General features: G+C 57.6%; 1 protein-coding gene across 1 annotated transcript in view; it reads right to left on the reverse strand.

The window, feature by feature from the left end:
* Window positions 1-25,835, reverse strand: part of MACF1 (microtubule actin crosslinking factor 1) — a 156,033-nt gene that overhangs the window by 102,319 nt on the left and 27,879 nt on the right. Inside the window, exons 2-20 of the mRNA XM_033519639.1 lie at window positions 18,697-18,758; window positions 17,730-17,819; window positions 15,119-15,196; window positions 13,716-13,808; window positions 7,851-8,017; window positions 7,124-7,236; window positions 6,937-7,043; window positions 6,488-6,607; window positions 6,287-6,382; window positions 5,929-6,056; window positions 5,740-5,833; window positions 4,915-5,069; window positions 4,555-4,831; window positions 4,041-4,169; window positions 3,717-3,794; window positions 3,436-3,597; window positions 2,508-2,612; window positions 1,917-2,012; window positions 1,227-1,608 (exon numbers count right to left, since the gene is read on the reverse strand). Coding sequence (XP_033375530.1) covers window positions 1,227-1,608; window positions 1,917-2,012; window positions 2,508-2,612; window positions 3,436-3,597; window positions 3,717-3,794; window positions 4,041-4,169; window positions 4,555-4,831; window positions 4,915-5,069; window positions 5,740-5,833; window positions 5,929-6,056; window positions 6,287-6,382; window positions 6,488-6,607; window positions 6,937-7,043; window positions 7,124-7,236; window positions 7,851-8,017; window positions 13,716-13,808; window positions 15,119-15,196; window positions 17,730-17,819; window positions 18,697-18,758 — 2,532 coding nt within the window. The remainder of the gene's footprint in view (window positions 1-1,226; window positions 1,609-1,916; window positions 2,013-2,507; window positions 2,613-3,435; window positions 3,598-3,716; window positions 3,795-4,040; window positions 4,170-4,554; window positions 4,832-4,914; window positions 5,070-5,739; window positions 5,834-5,928; window positions 6,057-6,286; window positions 6,383-6,487; window positions 6,608-6,936; window positions 7,044-7,123; window positions 7,237-7,850; window positions 8,018-13,715; window positions 13,809-15,118; window positions 15,197-17,729; window positions 17,820-18,696; window positions 18,759-25,835) is intronic.

The following is a 25,835-nucleotide window of genomic DNA, read 5'->3' on the forward strand; positions in this document are numbered from 1 at the left end:
GGGGTAAAACAGCCCAGGAGAAGGTGGGAATGATGAATTATTGGGTAAAACAGCCCAGGAGAAGATGGGAATGATGAATTATGGGGATAAAACACCTCAGGAGAAGGGGCTTGGTGGTGCAGCCATGGCACAGGCCTCTGGCTTTGGGCAGAAATCTGCCAGCTGGAGGTGATTCCTACAAATCCCTGCTGGGTTTGGTGGTGGGACCATCCCAGGGGGGAAATGGAGGCAGAGCTCCCCTGGAGCAGCCTCTGGCACTGGTGGAGATGTGTGGATCACAGCACTGGCAGTGATTAGTGACAGCCCAGCCCCTGCTGGCTGTGCCAAAGGTTTCCAAAAAAAGGATCCCAGAAAAGATTCTCCCTCATGCTCGGTACCCTGGGGTTGGTTAGTGTGCCACAGCAGTGGAGGAGAATTTAATGGTTAAAAAAACCCAAAAAATAAAAAATAAAAATAAAAATAAAAAAATAAAAGAATAAATGATTAAATAAACTACCTGTGCCTGTCCCAGGGAGCATGATTGGAAGAAATACAGCTTTAACTTATTAGGTAAGAAAGAGAAATACAGCTGAGCTCAGGGCAATCCTGGCTTTGTGGCCACTCTCTGGCTGCCCACAACAGCCTCTCCCACCCCAGGTGGCACCTGGTGTTCCAGGGCTCCCAAGGAGCCAGGCTGGCTGCTCCACACCCTGGCAGCACCAGAGACAGGCCAGGACAACCCTGAGAGGATGGGGGAGCCCCCAGGAGAGCGCTGATGAACCCATCACCCCCAGTCAGGGCAGCCCAGTCACACCCTGGGGCACTGGGAGCACCTGCCTGTCACACCCAGTGTCACCTCCTGGCCCTGCCACCGCAGCCCAGCACTTCAGCCACAGCCCAAATCCTCCCCTGAGCCTGGTGTCAAACACCAGCTGATGCTTTGCTCCTCGGGGGTTGTTTTTAGGTGGTTTTTTCTCAGGCCAAACCAGGCAAGAAGGTGACAGTGCCACGGCCCGGGCTGTGCTCTGCTCAGCTAAGCCAGGCCACGTGTTCAGAGATCAGCCCCTGGCACAGCCAGGCTGCCCTGGCTCTCCCCTCATCCAGCAGGATGGATTAACACAGGATTTGGGCTGGATAAAGGGCAGGCAGATCTCCACCAGCCCCAGAGCAGAGCCAGGAGCATCCTCCGGGCCCTTTGTCAGCAGGGCTCCAGCAGGACGGGCACGGCTGGGGCTGGAGCAGCTCACACGTCAGGCTGTGACCTTGCACAGGCTGCCTGCTCCTCACCCTGAGGACACACAGACACTCTAAATGACAGTGACCAACTCCAGCTGTGCCACACAGCTGGGGCCAGCACAGCCTGCAGCTCCAAATCACTGCCGAGCACACCACATCCCACCAAAGTGTGGGGATGAAGAGCTCAGGTCTCTTCAGAAGAAGCAAGAGGAGCCCCAGGCAACGCTGCTGGAGCAGAGCAGGGTGGTGGGATGTCAGAGAACCCACCATGGAGTCCTGCAGGAGGTCCTCTAGCCGCGTCAGGCTCGTGCTGTGGTCGCAGGAATATTTCCTTTTGATGGAGTCCTGCAGGTTCCGCAGGTACGTCTCTGACTCCCGCGCGTCGCTGAAGAACTGCCAAGGCAAAGGGGCTCACAGGAACCTGGACAAACCCCCTGAGGAGCCTGAAGGCAGGCAAGGAGCACCCCAAAGGCTCAGCCAGCAGCTCCTGGCACTGCTCTGGCCTTGGAGCTGCGAGGGCAGGATCATCCCACGTGGATGACCAGAGGAAGCCGATCCCGTTTTCCCCCAAGGAACAGCTAACAGATCCCCCAGAGAAAGCCCAAATCCCCCCTTCCCTCTCCCCCAAGGGGAACAGCAGCACAGTGAGCTCATGGAGTGGGATTCAGTGCATGGCACCAGGGGAATTTGGTCCAAAATACCTGGAAATAGGCAGCATTCTCCTTCACGTGCTGCTCCACGCACAGGCAGAGCTGCTTGATCCACTGCCACTGGCTGTGCACAGCAGCGCTGTAGGCCTGTGGGAAACACAGAAAAAGGCACTGGAAAAAGGGCATTCACAGCCAGGAGGGACACAGGAGCTGGAGGGAGGGACAGAAATGACCAAAATCTGTCTGCAGCCAGGAGGGTTTGGACACAGGAGGTGGCAGACCCTGTCTCAGTGTCCCCATGTCTCACACAGCCACGATGCCAGAAGCAGGAGCAGGTTTGCTTTTACCCCATGGAAAAGGTTCCCACAGCCCTTTGCTTCACCACCACAGTGTCCCTGGAAGCCTGGGTGGCTCCAAGGCCATCACCTCACTGCAGGAAAGGTTCATGCCCTGTGTGTGTCTTAATTAGAGGTGGGGATTATTTGGGAACGGCCACTTCCCAAAATTAAAAAGCTCCACCGCTGCACTGACATCCTGCCACCATAAAAACACCTCACCAGGTGCTGTGGGGTGGGAAAACAAGTCTCCCAGCTCCAGCTGAGGCGATTTGATCCTCAGGAACCCCACAGCTCTGCCACTCACCTCCACGGTTTGCTTGGCAGGGTGGTTCTCCAGGGAGAGCAGCTCAGCCGTGTCCTGGAGGGAGCGGAAGATGTCCTGCTTCTCTTCCAGCTCTGCTGTCAGCTCCTGCAGGAGGGACACAAAGTCCAGACCTCAGCTCCAGGAGCTGGCTCAGACCACGTGTCCCAGCGTGGAAGTTCTGTGGGAAGCACCAGCAGATCCCAGGGAATCCAGCAGGGCCCCCCAGCCCCGTTCCCAACGGGAATCTGCCTGCTGTGTGTCGCCCTGAAAACTCAGCTTCTGAGCTTGCTGCCATGGTTTTCTAAGGATTTTCCCAGGACAGGGACTGTAAACATAGATATGTGTACATTCTTTCTGTTCCACGTCTTGTGATGGGCATCTCTCATGGCCAGTGCAGTGGGAAAGTGTTATCCTGACCATCCCATCCCTGGCTGGGGTTAGAAACCTATAAATCCTGGGAGGAAAAATAAACTTTCTCTTCACCACACCTTGAGCTGTGTCCATGTAATCTAGTCATCTTCTAATTTGGCAACATCTGTGTGCCAAACAACCCTGGAAACCTGCCCAGGGACCTCTTCAGCTCCAGACAGTGTGATTGTGGAAAATGGGAATTTGTTTATACTGCTTTAAAGAGGAATCAATTTTCCTCTTTGGCTCAGACCTACCCCCCTCGCCAGCACTAGTTCAAGACGCCTTGAGCTCCAAAATAATGCTAAAAATACATCATTTGATGCCTTTTTGATTGCAATTCAATTGAACAGACACTTCCATTTCACTTTTTGCTCTGGGGAGAGCTTCCATCAGCTCTGCTCAGCAGCAGCAAGCTCAGTGAGCTGGCAGGGAGCATCCAGCCTGAGGAACTGGGCTCTGTTGGGAGCTGAGGGCTCCACCAGGGATCAAAATCAGTGCCTGCCCTCCCAGCACTCACCGAGAAATAATTCTTCTTGGCTGCAATGTTGGGGTTGTTGTCACTCCAGTCGTAGGCCAGTTCCTCCTCCTCCTTCTCATTCAGCCAGATCAGCTCAGCTGTGGCCCGGGACACGAATCCATGCAAGCTCTGGAGGTGCCTCAGCCTGAAGCTCGAGGTTTCCTGGGCACGAAGAATTATTTATTATTCTTCCTCCCTGCTCCATAGCTGATGGGTTTTTCCCCCTTTTCCCAGCCCTGGGGCAGGACTGGAGCCCAGGGCAGCGCTGGGAGCTCACTCACCATCAGTTTGCAGTACTGGGTCTCCAGCTTGCCCAGCGTCTCCGTGTAGCTGGCGCGGAAATTCGGAGACATTTTACCCTGAAGGGTGAGAAATGCTCCTGTCACCCATCACAGGACAGCAGCACTCAGAACCCCATCCCCAAATATCTCTCCCCAGCTCTGCCTGAGGAAGGGGAGGTGGGGAGGACGGCTCAGGGCAGCGCTGCATCCACTCAGAAGCTCCATCCTTAAAAATCACCTCTGTCCCAGGAATGTGACCCACAAGAGCCGATCCCAATGTGCTCAGCCCCCAGGTGGGGCCATGCCCGGTGTCCCCCAGCCTACCTCGTACATCCTGGCCTCCTTGACGCTGGAGCCCAGCTCCTCCACGCTGGTGTGGACGTGTCTCTGGGTCTCCAGCTGGGATTCCACGCTCGGCAGGTCAGTGCCCCACTCTGCCCGCTCCAGCCTCATCTGAAAACAACAGCCTCAAGTCAGCACTGCTCATTCTGCCCTCAAAAGGATGCCAGGGACCCTCCCAGAGGGAACAAACACCTCCCAGTCCTGCTGGAAGATCCTAAGCCACTCAATATTTCTGGGACAGCCTACTCAAGCTTCCCACCCACGTAAGACCAAGTGAGTGCACCAGCACAGATCTGCTTCCCGCTTTGAAGGGCTCCTCTGATCCCCACTGGCCAGCAGGACCACAGGAGACAAAACCCAGCTCCAGACAGAAGCCTCAGATCTCCAAAAACTACAAACCATCAAAGCAACTATTCACAGACAAAGGCAGGAAAAGGCCTGAGGCAGCTCCCCACATCAGCCTGAGCACAGGCAGGAGGTTTGGGCCAGCAATCACCTGCATCTCCTCCACCCAGGCCAGCAGCTCGTAGACAAAGCGGAGGCTGCCTTCATCTTCGGAGGAGGAGATGGCCACCAGCTCCGTCCTGGTCATGGGCTTGCGGAACCAGGAGGCCGAGGAGGTGTGGAGCCCCTTGGTCAGGGCCTCGCCCTTCAGGTGTGTGGTGCTCAGCGTGGACGTGGGCACCAGCTCCAGGGTGGAGAAGTGACCTTTCCTGTAGAGGTTGGTGCACTCCAGCCTCAGCGTCACCAGCTCGTCCTGCAGCCTCATGATCCTGGGGAGCCAAGGAGAGGGTCAGCAGATGTCCTCCCTCCCTGCCCCGCTCAGAGGGGAGGTGCAGCCCCTGGGGAAGGTCACCTGAACACCAGCTCCTCCAGCTGGTAGTAGTTCTCGTCCCGGAGGATCTGCAGGTCCACCTGGAGCTGGCGGATGAGCACCTCGCACTCCTGCAGGAACACCACCACGTCCGACTCGTGCTGCACCGGCTGGCCCGACTCCAGGTGAGCGGCATCCTGAGGGGACATGGGACACTCAGGGCTGTGTCCCCTCAGCCCAGGAGGGGCAGGGAGAACACACCATCAGCCCAGCTTGGAGGCTGGAAACACCTTTGGATCCACAAGCTCGACAGGAGCAGGAATCCATCCCCCCACACCACACCCAAGCCCTTTAGAGAAACTTTGGGAGGTGAGCTGGAAGCTTCCAGGAATAGATGGAATCACCATTTTTAGCTCCCAACCCTTTCAGCCAACATCTCTTTTCCCTCATAACAAAGAAAACCTCTTCAGAAACCTGGGTCTGCCACTGAGTCCTTTCTGCCAGGCAAATAAAACAGATTTTGGGGGTTTTAAGCCTCATTATATAATAAAAATATTCAACAGGCTTTCCCAGAAGCGCTGGTCTCCTCCACACCAGCAGCTCTGCAGATGTCCAGCCCCACTCACTGTATTCCCAGAGGACAAGACCATTCCCCATCCCCCTGTCCTCAAGGTGATCTGGGCATCACCAAATATCAACCAGCTCCCCTACAGCACCTCTGGGACAGCCTCAAGGGCAGAAAAGAAAGGAAAACTGTCTGGGGGAACCCATCACCCCAGGCAGAAGAGAGGGAAGGAGATGGGTACAAAAAAAAAAGAGTAGGAAAACAGATAAATCAATAAAATCAGGAGGGGGAAATCCACTCACAGCCTGTAGCGTGTTCTTCGCCAGGGTGAGCTTTTCTTCACAGCTCAGAGCACCATTCTGGATTTTGTTAGCGATTTGTAGCAGCAGTTCCAGCCTGGAATGACAGAGGGAGGTGGGAGGGGGGTTTTGGATGTCCCTGTGGCCAGAGGAAGGAGCAGGGGATGTCCCTGGCGTGGGCACAGCACCGACCTCTCCACCGCCGGCCGCAGGAGCTTCTCACGCTCCAGCATCTCAATGATGAGCTTGCCCCACTCCTCCTCCACATCGTTGGGGTGGTAGCCCTGGGGCAACTTGATGCGCCCAAATTCAATCCAAACCTGGGGGAAACATCAGCAGAATGGCATTTCCCACCTCTCCCCTGAGCTGGCTGGGGATGACAGCGAGGGAAGAGGAGCTCTGCCTCCGCTCCTGCAGCGTGCTGCTCGCTGCCTCCTTTATCCCGAGGGTTATTCCCACTTCTCCATTCCAAAATAAGCCTGAACTGAGCACAGTTTAGTCCTGCTAAAAGAGCACAGCATTCCCACCCACCAGCCACTGTGACCCTTACCTCTAGCAGTTTGTAGAGCTCCTCTATCTGTCCTTTTTCCTGCTCTTTCGCCGGGATTTCAGTTTCTTTGAAGTGTATGTACTGGTTATAAAGTGCCTGGGATGAGAAAGGCTCATCAGGAACCGCCCTGGGCAATGCCACCACCCATCCCTCAGCCTTGGACACAGGACACAGCGAGGAGGAACCTTGCCCAGCACCTACCTTTAGCTCTACGGGGTTCTGGGGGAAGGATTTGTCTGACATGAGTATCGTGTGCTGCTTGATCCAGGAGATGAGGGACTCCACGCGGCTCTGGTACTCCAGCCACCGGGAATCCACCTCCTGTGGGGTGACAGCTCTTTACCAACACTGCTGCTGGCCAAATCTCCGTGGGGATAAAGGAGAGGGAGCTGAGGTGCCACAGACAAGCTCCAGGCTGATGTGATGCCATCCCAGGTACAGGGAGGAGGAAGAGGAGGATCCTCCTTGCCAGCTGCTCTCTGGAAGCTCAGCTTTTTTCCTGCAGAGCCTGGCCAGCAGCTCCCACACCGTAACAGGGATTTCCTCCCTCTCCCCCTTTTCCACAGGGGGAAAAAAACCCTTTTCCAAACCCTACCCACAGCCCCCAGGTGCCTCCCAAATGACTGTCCCAGCCTCCCAGCAGTGCTTACGATGGCGCTGATCCCTTCTCCTCCCTCGGGGACTTTGGGAAAGGCATCGTAGATTGAAGACACGTAAGTTATCACGGATTTCTCATCCGGAGAGGGGACGTCCACGTCTGGCAAGAGGGGAGCAGAAAAGCAATGAGGAAAAGGAGTGGGAAGAGAGGCTAACACCTCACATGCCCCGGCCACCCACCTTCGGCGTCCAGCAGCCGTGTGACCCCCAGGCGCTCGGCGATCTCGAAGGCCTGCTCCAGGTTCTCCCGGTTACTCTGGATCTGCACCCTCTCCATGTCCACCAGATCTGGCCTGCAAGACATGCCCCAGAGTCACAACCAGCGCCAGGGGGCCGGGGCAGAGCGTCCTGGGTGGGCACTGCTGCCGTGGGTGGCTCCGAGGGCTGGTCTGAGCCCCAGCCCTGGCGTGGTGGCTCTCCAAGACCTGGGCTGCAGGACTTCCCTGGCTCAGCCAGCTTGGGAACGGGGTTCAGGCTGCAAGGAAAAACCTCTTGGTCCCAGGAAGGGAAGAAGGAACCAAGAGAGGTTTAACTGCTGCTCAGGAGACCTCTGAGATCCTTGGATAAAAGCAGAGATGGAAGTGCTGCTCCATCTGTTCACGGAGAGCGAAAGGGCAGCGCTGCCACATAACCACTGCAGCATTCAGGAGTTTAACAGCTTTTCTCTCCCCAGCCTCATTGAGATTTTTTTTCCTGCAACCTGATACATTTTTTGCTCATTCCAAGCATCCCCCCCTCCACAGCTACCTGGCAGAAGAGATATCTCCAGGTAAATAAGACATTGCTCCCAGCCTCACCCCCATCCCCCAGCACTGACATCTGACCACAGCGCTGGACAGGGACCCCTGGGAGACCCTCATCCCTCCTCCCACCCTCGTGACCCTCCCCACTGCTTCTTCCTGCCCACCTGTATCTGTGGATGAGGGCGTTGAACATCTTGCCATCGCTCCAGCAGGAGGAGAAGTTGGTGCACTTCACCCCGATGTAACCTGCTGTCACCTTCTGTGTCCACAGCAGCAGCTTCTCCTTGGCTGACATATCCCCCAGCTCCCCACTGATGTAGATGTCGGAGATCTGCAAGGAAGCAGCACGGCCATGGGAGGATGCAGGAGCAGGAAAAGCTCCACCAGGCACATCCAGGTTCTGTGAACCTGCCCCAGACCTGGCTACCACAAAGGGGAGGAGGGAACTCGTGGTCACCACGGGGGAGAGGGGGACGCTGTGGCCAAGGAACATGGGAAGGGTCCCTGGTGTGGTTTGGGTGGGCTGGAGAGCCAAGCAGGCACAGCCAGACCTTTGCCAAGCCCATTTCACAGGGGCACCAGGTGCTGCTTGGTGAGCCCAGCCCAGCTGGGACACGAGCTGACAACACCAAACCCCAGCCCCAACAACCGCCAGAGCCGCTCCCTCCACACCATCCCTGTCCCACCAGACAGGAACACACCTCGCTGGGAACACAATGTCCTGGAGAGAGGAGGCTCCAGGCAGGTCCCTTCCTGCCTCTCCCTGCCCCAAACACGCTGTGCAACCTCCTGTACCCTCACTCCCCCTGCCCAGCACCCACCACGAGCAGCCCCAGCACCCTCAGGCACCCAGAGCTCCTGCAAGAACAGTGACTCCCAGCCAGCAGCACCCAGGGTGGGCAGTGAGGACGGACCACCACCAATATCTCTTGTTTGGGCTGCAGGTGTGGCAGGGGAGCTCCACCTGGAGCATCCTGTTGTAAAAAATACCAACTTAAGAAGCGGGAGAACGCTCGGAGAGGCGGCCTCTGCCTGACCTGCCATGGAGCAGCTCCATGCTGGGGGAAAAGGGAAGGATGTGACATCCCCCTGTCTGCCTCGCTGGTGCCAGGGGGTGCTGGTGGCAGGGGGTGCTGTGACCCAGTTCCCAACAAAGGACAGCGACAGTCACGGACCCCTCAGACAGGACTGGCTGTGAATCCCAGACTGGCACGTGACGCCACGCACGTGTCCCCGCATGCCAGCATATCCCTCATTGGCACAGCATCCTCCTCACCACCCCCCTCCAGCTCCTCACTTGGCACAATTACCTCCCCTCAATTAAGGGGAGGACAAAGGGGAGTCACTTGGATTTTCCGGGGTGCCCAGGGAAAGGCTGTTTGCTCCCCGGATTCCTCCTGCCGGCACTGCGGGGAGCTGTGCCAGGACCCAGCCCTACCCACCGCCCTGAAAACACCCAGCGGCTTTATCCCTCCTCAAAACACACCCAGCAGCTTTATCCCTCCTCGAAACACACCCAGCTGGGTGCTGGCACCGCTCAGGTCCCAGCTGTCAGACATCCCTCTGCAGGCAGGAGACAGGGACCTGCGGGATTACGTCTCTCCCGCCGGCGGGGCGGATGCTGCCGGTGTAATTGGTATGCTGCAGCTCACCTCCCTCTCCAGCCTGACACGCTCATCACACATGAAACTGCTCTTTGTCAGCTGCTGCCACACTGCCAGAGCTGCCTTTAACTCCTCCAGCCCCGGGGCTGGCTTTCCCCAGGGATGTCGGGAGCCGGCAGAGCTGGGATGGATGGGACGATGCGCTGGGTGAGCAGCAGGACGCAGGATGGGACCTGCAGGGAGCAGGGGAGGACCCACAAACCAACCTCTGCTCAGCACCCCTTTATTAATTACTTGATGGCTCTTAATTAAGAGCAGAATGAACCTTTCTGTGAACCCACCCATTAGCTGTGCCCTACCTGGGCTCTCCAGCAGTGCTGCCCATCCAAGAGCACCTCACAGCACCCAGCTCGGAGAAATCCTTTATTTTTAATCCCTGACACAGCACTGGGCTTCTCCAACCACTGGGCCTCTTCCCTGAGAGCATCCTTGAAGGAAACTCTCCTGGAGATGTGCTTACGGAGGTGCAGGGTGCGGCACCAGCTCCACCCTCCTTTCTTCACATGTCTGTGACAGGACAAAGATTTAGGGAGGCACCAGCAAGAAAAGAGAGTGGAAACTCGCAGGACTTGGGGCCAAACCCTTACAAGCCCTTCCTGCATCGGCTTGGTGCATCAAGCAACTGGTGGCAGGATGCTGAAGGCCGCAGGGTGGCTGTGACACTGGTCCCAACCTGGCTAAAGTATCAGGGCCACAGCTCCTCGAACCACACGCTTGTCCCGGGGCATTCACAGCTTGGCCAGACCCAAGGGCACCTTTTCCCACGCTGTCAACCCCAAAAGAGTGACCACCAACAGCAACAGGCTCCAAAACACAGCATCATCCCCTCCTGGAGACCCCTCGGAGCAGGCAGTGCCCCCACGGCTCCATCTTCATCCTGCTGCTGTTCATCCTGCACGGGCAGCAGGGAGGGGACGCCCCAAACTCACACCTGAGCCAGCAGCCCCGAGTGCCACTGGTGACAGCAGCCACTGGACCCAGGGACTGCCACTCCCAGCCTGCCCGGGCCAGGAGCAGGGGACAGGACAGCTCAGTCCCCAAGGGATCCTCAGGAAAAGACTTCAGGAGCTTTCTGCCCCAGCATCCTGCCTCCCGTGCTCAGCACGAGCTTGCCCCTCGGTGAAATGACCGTGCCCAGGAGCCACCGGGATTTGGAGTCCACCGGTCCCCCCACCCCGCTCCAGAAAGGGGGCGAGGGCACACGCACACACTGACCATTGCTCCGGCTGTCCCCGAGCTCCCCCTCCAAGCCCGGCCCTCCAGAGCGAGCCTGAGGCCACCATCAGAGGGTGACACCGTGGTCCCACCAGCTGCGGTGCCCTTGGCCGGCCGGTCGCTGCCGTAGCCCGAGGAGCTCCGGGCCGCGCTGCCGCTCAAGGAGGACGGGCTGCGGGAAGCCGGCAGTCCGTGTCCATCTCCCTCCCCGGCCCGAGACAGCGACAGCCCCGAGCTTCTCCCCACGCTGGGGTTCTCCAGCTGATCCACCATGGGGGACGGCGTGGACAGCTCGGACACGGTGCCCGGCTCTGCCGCGGAGGAGGAGCAGGTCCATGCTGCGCTGGAGCCGGGATCATCGCTGCCTCCTTTCCCCCAGGCATCCCGGGCGCTGCCGGCCTCCGGCTCCCGGCCGGGCGCTGCCTCCTGGCCGGACGCGAATCCCCCGGCACGGCCATCGGTGCCCGTGCGCAGGGGCAGCAGCACGGCCCGGCAGCTGCCGCTCCTCTGCAGCTCCACCAGCCGGCTCACGGCCTTCTCGCAGTCCTTCTCGGCCGGGTTCTCCAGCAGGCGGGCGATGACGGTGGTGCCTTCCTCCCGGGGAGCTCCCGCCACACCCGGCCGCTGCGGCTCCGGCACCAGGCGCGCTCTCTGCACCTCCCCCTGGAAGCGCTCCTTCACCTGCACGATGATGCCGGGGTGCAGCGCCGCCGCCTCGGGGTCCCGGCCGGAGGGCTCCTCTCCTTCCTCCCGCCGGGGGGCTGCCTCCTCATCCTCGGCCACCTCCAGCGCCGGCGGCTCCTCCTGCGGGGCTGCCTCCGGCATCGCTCTCCTCTTCCCTCTCCGCCTCCGTTTGAAGCGCACCCTTTTTTTGGGAGACAGCGGTGCCTTCCCCACGGCTTTTTCCTTCTGCTCTTTAACGCAGCCCAGCGAATTCCCCATCTCCTCCTGCTCGGAGCTGAGCGAGTCTCCGGCTCCCGGATAAATCCCAGCCCGGGCTTCATGGGCTCAAAGGCGCGGCGCTCCCCGGACTGCCCCTTGTCGCTGTCCCCTCCCGCCAGCCCTGCCACCACCGCTCCAGACAGCCATCTTACAGCCTGGCCGCCGCGAGAAGACAAATTCAAAGCATCTCACTGCAGTTCAGAAATCACTTGACCTAAAAGCAGAGGGAGCGGGGATTGGCTGCGGCGTCCTTCTCTCCAAATATGAGGTAATTGGAGCACGGCCCTTGCCAACACAAACAGGGAGCAGGAATCAGGCAGCGGAGCGAGGAGGGGAGTGGGAGAGGGTGGGGAAGACGGGGATAAAACACAAAACCTAAGGAAGGCTGGAAAAGGTAGAATAAAGGAAGGGGTGGGAGAGAAATGGGGGGAAAAAAAAAAAAAAAGGGAAAAAAAAGCGGGGAGGAGTCAGAGTGACTCTGCATGCTCGGCAGCCGGCTCCGCAGGGCTGTTTCTCTCCAGTTCGGGAGGTTTGCTCCTTAATTCTTAATTCCGGGAGCCCCAAAAGCACAACTCACGTGGCCACACTGCTGCCAGGCTCAGCCAGTTTGGGGCACAGAGCTCGGGGTGTCCTGGGGACCCGGCATCACTTCAGGGAGCCGCGGTCAGAGGGTCCCAACAGGAACAGGAGCGTGGTGCTGCCCATCCCAGTCCGGTCCCAGTGCGGTCCCAGTCCGGTCCCAGTCCTGTGGCTCCTGCCCCAAATGCTGCCCAGAGCACGGGTTTGAGGAGCACGGAGCACCCCAACTCCGCCTGCCAGCTCAGAGGGACCAGGGCAGGGTAAAATGCACCAAAACTGGGGGTGAGACGAAAACTGGGGAGCAGGGGGGTGTAAAGATGAGCTGGGACTGAGCTCAGCCCCAGGATGCAGGGAAACATCCAACGAGGAAACGGAGTAAATCCAGAAGATGACTAAGGGAAACCAGTGACCACAAGAGCTTCCAGGGCACGGGGAAAAGCCCCCGGGGCACCAGGGCATCCCCTTCATCATCACACCGACACCATCCCACCCCAAACCTCTCCCGGGGCTCTCCCAGCCGCCTGCCCCCAGGCAGCAGCACTGGGACACGGGAGATTAAAAGGTTCACAATGGAGCTACAACCCCAGAAAAAATCCCGTTAGCGCAGGCTCACGGGCAGCGGCAGGGATCCCGTGTCACCCACCCTGTCCCCCAAACCAGCACCTCCTGATGTCCCTCTCCTACAACAGAGGGTGCAGCAGGGCAGGGTGACCACAAGGACAGCGGGGACAAGATGCCACAAGCAGGGCCCCACCGGAGATGACAGTGACTCATCAGCATCCACAGCCTGCTCGACCCCGGCTGATTCCCAAGGCCAAAGGCTGGGAAGAGCCTCGTCAGCAGCCTTACACCCAGCTCAGCCCCGTGCTCCCCCCAAAAGCTTCTCCCTGAGGCACTGCCCATCCTCCAAAAAACACAATCTTCCAGTGAAATCTTCCTTAGGAGCCTCAAAGCCAGCATTAGTCCTGTCTGGAAGATGGCAGCAGGGATAAGGCAGGAGCTGGGATACAGCAGATCCCACAGGCTCGTTCCCACAGAGCTGCTGACAGCAGCACTTCCCAGCAAACCCCAAATGCCAACCCACTGATGGCCACACGTCACCCCCTGAAGCCATCAGAGCTACAACTGGATCATTTGAAGCTGTTGAAGACCCAAAACTCGCTTTTTTTCCCATGAGAATCCCTAGCACACAACTGCTGGGGACAGCCCCAGGTCGGGGTGCTTGTCCCACCCCTGTGCTGTCACCCAGCTGACACATTCCATCCCAAAGTTCTGGGGCCACACCAACCACTCAAAGGGCTGGGACTGCCTTGGGATAACAGCCCATGGCCCCTTCCAAATTTGCTCTTCTGCTCCAGAGCCTCCAGCTGAGCAAACAGCCACAGCCAACAACCCTGGGAGGCCAGGCTCACAACCCATCATTAATGATTTCATTATGCAAATGACATGAGGAGAGGGTGTTGCTGTTCTCCCACGTCCCCATGACACTGCCATGAACCTCCAGACCCATCCATGTGCTGACATCACCATGGAAAATGCAAAAAAACCCAGAGATTCCACTGCCCCGGAGAGACAAGGCGCTCCCGACGCCCGCCCCGCGTCCTCCGGCACGGAAATTCCATGTCCTACCTGGAAATGGAGGATGATGGTCCAGATGAGCCCCAGGGTGAGCTTGGGGTTGCCATCTGTGATGTCATCGTTGCGGATATTCACCAGTTTCACCTGGAAAAAAGGCAAGGGGGTTGAAGTTTCCCCATCAGCCTCACCCGGAGAGCAGGGGGACACGTCCCCCACCACGCTGTCCCCAGGGCCACCCCAGGCACCCCCAGGGGTGAGGAGCAGGCACACAGGAACATCCCAAAGAGGCAGAGATGCCACCTCATCTCCTGGCTGGGGTTTTTCCATGTTTCCAGCGCTCTCCATCCAGAAGTGCTTTCCCAGCACTTAATGGCTTTACTTCAGCTCACAAAGCAGCATCCCTGAAGCCCCGAGCACTGGTGCATAATTGAACAGCTACAGAGCACAGAGAGCAGGGGGAAAAGGGGATGACCAAGCTTTAACTCCAGCCTGGGCTCAAAACCGAGCTCTGATGAAGGCAGGAACACCCTCACTCTTCCCCCTGCTTCTCACCACTCCACAGGACCCCACGGATCATTCCCTGGCAGGAGTGTCTGGGGTGAGACATCCCAGCAAGGCCACCACACTTCAAAGGAAAAAGCTGTTTCATCCAAGTGGAGAAACAAGTTCCCCAGAGCCCTTGGCAAAATGTCTCTATCAAGGAGCTGAGGAGGAGGAGGAGGGGGGCTGGAAGCAGCTCCCCCGAGTAGGGAATGTGCTCCAATTTATTCCGTGCCCTCAGGCCAGCTGTGAGGGAGAAAAGTCTCTGCTTCAGCATGAACTGGTACCATTTATCATCATCACCATCACCCTGGCATATCTGGGAGCATCTCAGAGGGGAGAGCCTCACCCAACAGGCAGAACAGGACACCCGGCCCCCGGGGCTGCGAGGGTTCCACCTGCACAGCCAACAAGTCTCGGGATGCATCCCATTGCTCCAGGCAGGATCTGCCCAGGGCTGTGCAGCCTGGCTGCTCTCTGCCAGCTGCACAGGCACTGAGGAGGGGCCAGCAGCTCCCAAAAGCCTGGTGGAGAGAGCCTGTCCTCCAAGAAGTGAGGGATAAAAAGTCCATACTGATATCCAGAGGGGCGATGCCACACAGTGCCTGCCCCGAGGTGTGTGCCATAGCCACCCATCCCCACAGCTGGGATCTGCCAGGGAGGCTTTTGGGGTGCAGAAGTGACATTTGCCAACCCCTTCTCAGAGCTGGGGTTAGGTCCTTTTTTCCCAGTGGTTTTTTTTTGTGTGCAGGGGTGGTTTCCAGAGGGACACAACACCCGCAGGGAAAAGCCATCCTCAACCAGCACCACAGACACAGGCACACCCCAGCACTCGACTCCTTCCAAAGCCTCAGACAACAGAAAGACTCCTCAAAACACCCAGCTCTGCTGGATGAGCTTTCATCAGCCCTTACCTGTCGCTGCTTCAGGAAATCCAGGGCGATCTGCACGTTCTGCAGGCGGTGGAAGCGCATCCGCCCCTTCTCACGCGGCTGCAAGAGACGGGCGGCGCTTTTAGGTCAGGCTGGTGGGGCTGGGCTGGCAGCACCCCACATGCACAGTGACCCCCCCTGGGAGCTGTCAGTGTGCTGCTGTCACCCCCTGTGCCCCCACACACCCTGCTCTACCTTCTTCCACAGTAGGAAAGGTCATTGCTATGCACAGTCGTGCTGGGAGAAGGTTAAAATGCCCTGCTGGGAGATGTGGAGGTGGGAAGATCCCGAGATCCAGACCTCTGCTGTGTCCAGCCTCTGGGATCCCAAGGCAGGATCTTGCCCAGCTCATGGACAGCAAGAGAAGCTGGGAAGAGGGCTCAGAAAAAAGAGATGGACTCAAAAGAGGTGCAGAGTCCAACTTGTCCAGGTGGAAGCAGAGGCAGGACAGGGGGACTCAGGCAGGGACCGACTGCAGGTCCCCACGGATGGCAGAGGAACCCTGACCTCAGCACAATCCCTTCCAGCTCTTCCTGTACATGGCTGCTGCTCCAGGTACCTCTGAATCCCTTGGGAAGGGGCACGTGGGACACCCTGGGATTTCCAGAGGTGTCCAACAGCTGAGCCACAGCCAGGGAAAGGGGATGGGAGGCTTTCAATCAGCAGGAGCGAGAGGAGCAACACCCAAAACCAAATCCCAGCCTCAACACGAGGAATCACCAGGATGTTCATGGAACCACAGGAGCTTTGGGTTGGAAAGGACCTTAATTCCAACGAATTCCATCTAATTCCAACCATGGTGAGGGGACACACCCCACAACCATGTTCTGAACGGTTGGGACACCCCAAGTGCTCCGAGCCACCTTCCTCTTCCAGCCTGAAGGGAAGAGCTGTACCAGCAAGGGAAGAGTTTTCCTTCCAAGGGGAAAAGCTGTCCCTGCAAGGGGAAAATCCATCCCTGCCAAGGGAAAGAGCCGTCCCTGCAAGGGGAAAATCCATCCCTGCCAAGGGAAAGAGCCGTCCCTGCGAGGGGAAAATCCATCCCTGCCAAGGGAAAGAGCCATCCCTGCCAAGGGGAACATCCCCAGGGCTGCAGGGAAGCTGCTCCAGCTCCTCCTGCACCGCTCCAGGGAGGTGACACCGCACAAGGGCATCGTCACCCCGAGCACAGGGGCTGAAAAACTCATCTGGGCACATTTTGAGGGCTCAGACCCTCAGCTGGGGCTGTGCTGTGCTCGCTCCCACCCCCAGTCCCATGCAGGATGCCAGGAGGTGCCCGCAGCCTGTCCATGCAGTGCCAGGTGTGCAGCCCTCTCAGGGACCCGTCCCTGTCCCCTCCCGCCCCGTGGAGGGGACACATGCTGTCACACAGAGTGGGTGGCGTGCCCTGCCCTGCAGGCTGACCCCACAGACAATCCAGAGCCCGGGAACACCGCCCTACACCAGCACAGCACCCTCGGGGATGCCCTCATCCCAAACCCCGGGGGGATGGGAGCGCTGGGACGGCGCTGGATTGTCTGGTGGCACTGCCAGGGCAGGCTCGACCTACTTCTTCATCATCATCATCTTCCTCCTCCTCGCTGCTCGCACGGCACCAGGCTGGTGCTGTCACCAGGCGAAGGCTCCGCTGAGCTGGCGGCTCTACGGGCTAAGGAGGACGGGAGGGTGGCACGGCAGGGACACAGAATGGAAACCAAAATGTGACACCCAGGCACGAGGAGAAACAAAACAAAACCCAAAAAAAAGACAGCAACAGCACGGGGTGAAGGCAGCTGGGGCTCCAGAACTGGAATTTCCTCCTGGTTTTGGAAGCTGAAGAGCAGGAAGCTGTCTGGATCACAAGTAGAGCGATCCAAGTTTTCAGCCCCCACAAAAACCGATTTGGCGTCTCCGGAGGGTACGGAGGGACGTAGGAGATCTTTGCCCAGATCCTATTTTTGGGGGGGAAACTAAAATAATTCCTGCTGTGCTACGGCAATCGGGATCTTCCCAGAGCTGAGGGAATGTGTCAGTCAGAGAGGGAAGAGGAGGAGGAGGAGAGGAAGGAGGGGGAACTCCACGATGCTCCAGGCGCAGGGAGAGGTTTGCACCAATGACTGCTACAAAGCCAGGAGCTGAGCATGAGGCAGGAGTGTCAGATCTGAGATAAAGTGCTGGGCACAGAAGCAGTTCTTGGTCAAATTCTGCTGTTTAAAATTTTTAAATATTTTTTAAAATATTTAAATTAAATTTTAAATTTTTTTAAATATTTTTTTTTTTTAATACTTTAAAAGATTTTAAATATGGAGCCACATCTGGAAGGTGGAGGCGTGTAAAACTTGGCAAGAAGAGGGCTTTACCCAAGGCATCATAATCAGGTGAGGGACCAGCCTGGGCAGCAGGGGTTTGAGTTAAAAAAAAAACCATAAATAAAAAATAGACTGAAAAATATAATAGTAAATAATAATATCCATAATAATAAAAGAAACAATGACAGACATTTGAAACTGAGACCATGGTGTGAGAAAAGACAGCTGGGGGTGAAGGGGAGCAGGGAGAGGATGGAGAGGGTTTAGGGTGACCCCAGAATCCCTGCCCAGCCCTGGGGACTCACCAGCTTCACTCCAGACAGCACTTCCAGGAGGGAGATGAGGTTGTGGCCATCTCTGAGGTCTTCATAGAGGTCATTGATGTGCTTGCGCACCTGGGGAGGGGAAAAGCCATCAGTGATGCCAAAATTATCCCCAGGAAAAGCATCCTCCCCTTTCCCAAACAGCCTGGCAGAAGCTGCTGCCAATTTCACACCCAAAATCCCAACTGCAGCCCAGGTAACCCCCAGACACTGCAGGAAGGGCAGTGTCCCCTCCTGAACCCCTCACATTCCTCACAGCATCTCCCAAAACTGCTCCCAGAGCAGCTTTCCACAGCACAGCAGCTTTCTCTTCCCCCAGCACCCAGACCTTGTCCTGGGGCTTCACCCTCTTGGCAATTCCCGGATGTTTTCCCCCAGCAGCCTCAAGATTTTTCTCTGTTTTCCCCTCCTCTGTGAGGTTTAGGAAGCAGCCAAAAGCTTGGCACAGAGCTTTGCAAAGCTGGCAGGAAAACACAGCTGGGACACCTAGTGCTCAAAACATTTTTTTTCCCTCCTAAAAAATATGGAGAATTAATTAAAACCCACCCAAGAAAGCAGGAGGCACCTCGTGGTGCCTTGGATCTCATCTCCACCCTGGAGCATCCTTCAAAGGACAAAAATGCCCATTTTTCCTGGCAGGGGGGTTGGAGGAGGGAGTCAGGATCCCCTCCTTTCCCCCAGGATGCACAACACTCGTGTCAAGCAAGGATCAGGTGCCCAGGAGGGAAAGGTAATAAAAAGGCTGTGTGGTGATGCTACAGTGCCCTCCAAAGGCTCCAGCACATTTCCAGCACATCCTGCTCTGCTCTGACTCACTTGAACACTCAAAACAAACAGTCCCAGCATTAAAAACAAAAATTAAAAACCTTTAAAAAGGCATTTATCCGCGCTGAAACAGACAGCAAGACTCTCATTTTGGTGTCTTTATAACAGAATCCGTGACTCTTACCTTCATCAAGTGTTTATTGACCCATTTAGTGAAGGTTTTCTTTTGGACTCTGTCCCGTTCATCTGTCAAAAGGAGACAAAGGCAGCTCTTGGTCAGTGGTTCTCATGCAGAAACTCAAACGACTTTGAAATGACGGGAAGAGACAGAGGGATCGCCGGCGGTGCCAGCACGGATCCCACGCCGGCACAGGGAACAGAGGCGGCTTATTCAGGGAATGGTGAGGGATGGGGCTGTTCACGTGGCTCCAGCATGTCCCCCAGGGCAGGGAAATGTGGCTGAGAATAAAATAAATCGCTTTTTCTCTGCTGAGAATAACGGTGTTCAACGAAAGCAGCGTGGGTGACTGGGATAGGTACAGCCAGCAGCACCGAGTGAACCCCAGGAATTCATCCCCTCTGTGCCTCCCCACCTCCCCTGGAGGGGAAGTTTGCCCAATTTTGGGAGGGTGTCCCCCTCCCCTGCCCGCTCCTGGAAGGCTTTGGGGTGTTACATAAAGGCCCAGATGTCCCGTAACAGGTCCTGGCAGGGCACTGCCAGCGCGTGCAATTAGCAGCTTATTCTGTCACTGGATTTTTGGTTCATTGGATTGCCAGGATTTAATGGTTATTTCTGTCCCACTGCTCAGCCCTGGCAGGACACTGGCAGCTCTGAGTGACAGGGTGACAATGTGGGTGCCATCCCCAGAGGGTCGCGGTCCCCAGGGGTGGCAGGGGGACGGGATGGGAGGTTTGTGGTGACACCGAGCAGCGATGGGGGAGCTCCGGGCAGGCTTTTTGCTCCATGAAAAAATATTATCAGATGAAAAAACACCGGCAAACAGGCGAAATGAGATGGTCCCACAGGGCAGGGGGGGTCCCAGCAGCCCTGACAGCCAGCCCTGTGTCCAGCAGGGTTTAACAGCATCGTCTTGGAGCACAGAGAGATCCCCAGCACAGCCCATGGCACACAACCCCGAGCACTGCATCTCCAGCCCCATGGGTATTTCAGGAAAGGATGAGCCCTGCTCACCCAAAACACATCTCTGACATCAAGGTCATCCCTGACATCAGGGTCTACCAGGCAGCAGCACCCCTTGCTTTGGTTTTAAGTCAATAAAGGAGAAAAATGAGAAAACCAGCATCTCCCAGGCCAGGCTCCCCAGGACAGCCCCAGAACCCCCTGGGTGTCACTGGGGATCCCTGCACAGCCCCGGGGACCCTCAGGAAAACCTCCTGATGTTTCCATCCACGCAGATTGGAGAGCACCACCCAACGCTCTTCCTCTTCCTCACCCACCCCGCGGCTTCCCCCTGCGAAAGCGCCGCAAACACGTGGCACAGGGTGACACAAGTGTCACCTCCCCGTGTCCCACTCCATCCCCGGGCCACGGAATGGAACCAGGTGCCAAAAACCACCCGTGGGGTGAGCCACATCCACCCTCAGTGCCAGGCTCCAGCCTTGGCACGGCTTCCCAGGAGCCACGGAGCTGCCACTGGCACCGCCGGCCGTAGGGAGCTGTGTCACTCCCACGTGTTTTTAGGGGTTTTCCTTCAGCAGACCCCTCCAGAGCCACAGCGGCGGGTCCCTTCCCTACTCTGGTGTCCATGGGGGATGGATAAAGCCCTGGGCAGCGGGTACTAACCGATGCAGCACATCCGGCACACCAGGCAGGCGCTGAGCCGCCTCTTCTCCCCGGCCAGAAGCCGCCTCTCCATCGCCCCAGCCCGGGATGGATGGCGAGCGCTGGCTCCCGGCAAAAGCGGCAGCACCCGGGGAAGGGTCTTCTGGCAGCAGCTCCCGTTCTCCGGCGGGTGTGGACGGATGAGTTCTGGGTCACAGCTCCTCCCACCCGGCCACTTCCTACCCCCGGTGCCCCCGGCAGCGCCCGTTCCTCCTCCGCGGCATCGCCGCCGCCCGTCCCCGGCTCCTCCGGCTGCTCCCGGCTCTGCAGAACGCTCAATCCGTGCCGGTGGCCGGCAGGGCGGCTCGGAGAACTCCCAGCGGTGAAGGGCAGAGCCTCTGCTCCCTCCGGGACGTGGGGAAGGAGCGATGCCGAGCGCGGTGCGGCTCCCGCTGCCCAAAGCCCGGCTTTGGGACCGGGGATGCGGCCACGGGCACTGCCCGGCTCTTGGCTTGTTTTCCCTCCTCTTGTTTTCCAGTTAATTGCACCAGGGACAGGAGGGACAATGCCGGGCTGTTCTCCGCTCTCCCGCCCGCGGCTTCTGCCCAAATCATGTCCCGGGTCCGGAGCGCGGGGAGATAACGGGGGCCGCCTTATCACCGCCTCTCTTCCTCTTCTTCTAAATATAATCCCCCCTGCAGCCCTTCTGCGGGCTGCTGCCCCGGCCTGGGCAGCGAGAGGAGCCCAGGAAGGTGGGAGCGTGTCCCCAAGCATGGCACACGGGGACAGAGGGATGGATGGATGGATGGACGGATGGATGTCACCCGGTCCCACACTGACGCTCGGCAGCCGCATCCCAGGGCTGCCCACAGCCCCGAGGCTCCTCCACGAGATCCCTCTTCCCATGTCCCGCAGAAATTCGGGGGTTTTCATCCAGATTTTTTTTCTTTTTTTTTGTCCTGACTCACCTCCTTTGGGTGGTTCCCGGGCTCTCACCAGATTAAACCTCCCCAGCCCGGACCCGCGCTATCAGCTGAGCTAATAATAATGCTGGTTACTGCTTACTAACAATATTAAGGCATTGCAAGCTTATCTCTGCCCAGCTAATCTTTTCCAGAGTCACCCTGACAAATAACTTGTTGCAATCCCCCCTGATGCTCGTCCTCTCCTTGGTCTAGCAGAGGTTTGCTGGCCCCAGCCACCAAAAACCACCCTGTCACCAAGCAGGGACAGTCAGCAGAGGCACAGGCAGGAAGGGCAGGGCCAGAGGGAAGATTATGGGGGAAAAGGAAAGGAAAATCTGTCCCTCTCCAAAGACAGTGGCAGGAAAAGGGAGTGCAGAGCCTCAGGTCCCTCACACACAGGGCATGGAGAAAAGGCTGCAGTGACACAGGGAACATCACCAGCAAACAGAGACCACGAGCCTCTGCAGGGCCACACGTGGTGTAATTCCCTCCCCGCCTCCTGTCCCGACACTGCTCGTCAGAACTCAGCTCAGCACATCCCCAAAAATGGGGATCCCAAAGGAATTGGGGCACTGGAGCACAAACCCCCCCCAGAAGCTCCAGGAGCACTGGTGGGTAGCAGGGAAAAGCACATTTTGGGAGTTTTCCTCTGTTGTTGAGTTCACCAAGTGAAAGGAAACAAGGAGCACCACCTTGCCCAGCAGCTGCTTTCCAGCACTCCAAACCCAGAAAACCTCCCACTCCCCATCCCGCTGTACCCCAGCATCCCCAGGCACTTTCCACCAGCACAGGGATGGCTCCCACAGGTGCTGGGTGCCAGAGAATCCCCCAGCAGCACCACAGGGCCCTGCACAGACAATTCCCTCTGTCCTGGCAGCCTGTCTGTCCCCAGCAGCTCCCGACACGTCCGGCCAGGAGCTGCTGCTCCCCCCCAGATCTCCCCTCCATCATCACCTCGCTGTCACACTCCATCCCTGTGTGCCTCCTCCTGCCTCAGCTGCTGCCAAAGTCCAGCCCCAGCCCCAGGAACCAGAAGGATAAAAGGTGCCTGGCCAGGAACCATCCCTAATCCCAACCCTGGCTTGTAATTCTTCATCCCACCAACACCCAGAGCTCCTTGGGATGGCTTTTTCCTCCCTGGAATGGCCTTTTCCTCCCTGAGATGGCCTTTTCCTCCCTGGAATGGCCTTTTCCTCCCTGGAATGGCCTTTTCCTCCCTGGAATGGCCTTTTCTTCCCTAGGATGGCTTTTTCCTCCCTGAGATGGCTTTTTCCTCCCTGGGATGGCTTTTTCCTCCCTGGAATGGCCTCTTCCTCCCTGGAATGGCATTTTTCTTCCTGGGATAGCCTTTCCCTCCCTGGAATGGCCTTTTCCTCCCTGGGATGGCCTTTTCCTCCCTGGGATGGCCTTTTCCTCCCTGGGATGTCCTTTTCCTCCCTGGAATGGCTTTTTCCTCCCTGGAATGGCCTTTTCCTCCCTGGAATGGCATTTTCCTCCCTGGCATGGCCTTTTCCTCCCTGGCATGGCCTTTTCCTCCCTGGGATGTCCTTTTCCTCCCTGGAATAGCTTTTTCTTCCCTGGGATGGCATTTTCCCCCCTGGAATGGCCTTTTCCTCCCTGGCATGGCTTTTTCCTCCCTGGGATGGCCTTTTCCCCCCTGGAATGGCCTTTTCCTCCCTGGGATGGCCTTTTCCTCCCTGGGATGGCTTTTTGCCATCTTTGAGAGGGAACCAGGGGGTTTCATGCTGCCCACCAGCTCCTGGATTAAAGTTGGGAAGTGGCTCCCAAACTTTCTCCTGCTGTTAAATCCAAAGGAAGGCAGGAGACATCAGACAGGGCGCTGCACCGGATGATCTTGCAGAGATCTCCAGGATCTCTCCAACACTTTTTCACTCAGTGTGAAAGTGGGATTAAACAAGAGCCAGCCATGGGGTAAAGGAGGGGTTGGTTATTTTAAAAACTCCGAATTTTTAAGGATTGAAACCCAGCATTCTCCCTCCAAAGCAAGCAAAAAACGAGAACGCACAGGGGGCTTTTGAGAGGGGGGAATATGCAAAAAAGTCTGTCTGGCTGAGGAGCACAAGGTATTTAAAACATGCTGGCTGCCAACTTGAGAGCTGACATAATCCATCATGACAACAGAGCCAACAGGGCAGGATTTACGGAGCCTTTCACCCAGGGAGAGGAAACGGAGCCTGATTCAGCCTGGAAGAATGCACAAGAGATACCTGCGGTGGAAAAGTATCCAACACCCGGATATTTAATGAGGGAGACACCTGAGAGGTGGTGACACAAAGGAGAGCAGGGCAGATGCTCAGCAGAGCTGGGTGAGCGTCAGAGAGAGAAAAACCTGCTGCAAAATGATGCTGGTCTTCCAGGATTGGGCTTTATCTGCCCTTTTCTGGGAAAAAGCATTGAAATAAAACAGATACGGAATATACTCGCTGCTTGCAACATTTACTCCAGGATTTTTTTTCCAAAACAGGTGGGTTTGGGGGTGGGAAACATCCCTCCGAGTAGGATGAAGCAGCAGGTCAGCATGGGGAAGAGATATCCAGTTGGGAAGCATCCAAGAGGTCCCCAAATGGAGCCAAAAACATCCCTGGACAACACTGCCCAGCCATGGAGATTAATTAAGTGGGCAGGACAGCAGGAGGAATTGCAGCGAGGCTGGGTTTAAGTGGGTGACAGGCTGCATTCTGCATGTTTGTGCAACTCCCCAGTGGTTCAGAGGGGGAAAGGAAGAAGAGCATCCCAAAGCAGCATCCAGGGAAATGTCTGTGCGCGCTGCCCGGCTGCGCAGTCCCGCCCCTTCGCATGGAAAAAGGGAAAGAAAAGAGGGAATCGGTCATGGACGCGGGGAAAGGGCCCCATGCGGAGGCACAGGCGAGAACGAGCGCGGCTGGGAAGAAAGAGCGAGGAATCAAAACAAACAAACCCCAGGGGGAAAAGGTCGGGACAGAGAAGGAGCTGCCGAGACCTCGTCTGGGGCCTGGAGCTATTCCACAGCCCCGTAATGAATCCTCGCCCTCCTTGGGCGGTCATGTGCGAGCCCTATTTTGGGAAACTGAGGCAGGGTCAGCCTCAGCTGCTCGGTGAGGCAGTGCCAGCTCCAGGAGAATCTCCCAGGGCTGAGTCTTGCCGGTGCTGGTGTCACGGAGAGGGGTGGGAGCCAACCCAAAATCCAGCCACGTGTCGTGGGATTGTGCCAGACAAAAAACAACCTCATCCCCAGCCAGACCCCCTCACCCCAGTCACCCCCAGCCCCACATTAGCCAGGAATGGGTGCTGAGGCCAAATTCAGGCGCTCAAACCTCTGCCTCCCCCTCCTCACATGGGTTCAGAGCCCACTGAGGTTCCCCACGGCCGTGTCCTCCTCCCTCCTCCGCACGGCCACGTCTGTCCCCGTCCGTCCCCGTCCGTGCGGCTCCTGGGGAGGGAAAACAATCCGTGTCCCTGCTCATGCCGGCCATTTTAGCACACCCCTACCTTCCCTGCTCCGGCTCCTCCAGTACAGGACACCGGCGATGCCCAGGACGTGGCTCAGGACAAAGGCAGCGGGTGGCAGATAGGAGCTCTCGGAAAGAGGCATCGCTTCCCGTTATCCCGTTATCCCAAGCCTGCCTCCGACTTTCCTCCTCCTGCCGGAGCTCGGCATCGCCGGGAGGGTGAGGGGATGGCTGAGCTGAGCCGCTGCCTGCAGAAACTCCCAAAACTTCCTGCCTGAGCCTCTGCCTGCAGCTGGCTGTGTCCCCTGGAGCTGGCAGAGCTTGGGGACAGCCAGCCCCGCTGGGACCGGGAGGTTTGGGAGCTCGAAGAGGCGGATAAAGGGAGAAAAAGCCAGCGTCAGGCCGGCTCTAACATCTTTCCTCGGAGTTCTCGCGGCCAAACTTCGTCGTCCCCGTCTCCCCCTCCCTTTCCCCGCTCGGTGGGAAGAGACGTCATCTCCTCCATATCCATTCCCAGCCCCGCTGGAAAGGAGCCGCAGCCCAGGGGATACCGGCGGCAGCAGCTGCCACACAACGGCCCCGTCCTCACGGGGGGCTTGGGACGGGCACAAAACCTCAGCTCCCCGCTCCAGGACGGGTGACAGCCAGCAGTGTCCCCTGCCAGCAGACTGCCAGAGATGCCAAGGGCATCGGGAGGGAGCGGCTGGGACACGGAGGCAGCAATTCCTGGGGTGCTGCAGCCAGCGCTGTCTGCTCGCAGGAAACTCTGCCCAGCAGTGACAAAATTTGGGCGTCTGGGAGCTGAGGACCACAAGCACATCCTCATCAGCCTCCCTGGACGCTCTGAATAATGTGAGGAAACACCCCAAAAGATGCTCTGACAGCAGAGGTTTGTGCACTTCCCCACCTGGCTGGGTGTCTCGTTTAGCCCTCGGCATCGCAGACTTTGCAACACAGCCCCATTTACCAACGATTTACACCGAGCTGGGGAGGGTTACTCAGGGTTTTGGTTTGCACTGTGCTGAGCAGGGTTACTCAGGGTTTTGGTTTGCACTGTGCTGAGCAGGGTTACTCAGAATTTCGGTTCTGAACTGTCCTGGGCAGGGTTACTCAGGATTTTGGTTCT

Source organism: Parus major, chromosome 23, assembly GCF_001522545.3.
Source record: "Parus major isolate Abel chromosome 23, Parus_major1.1, whole genome shotgun sequence".
Taxonomy (NCBI): Eukaryota; Metazoa; Chordata; class Aves; order Passeriformes; family Paridae; genus Parus; species Parus major.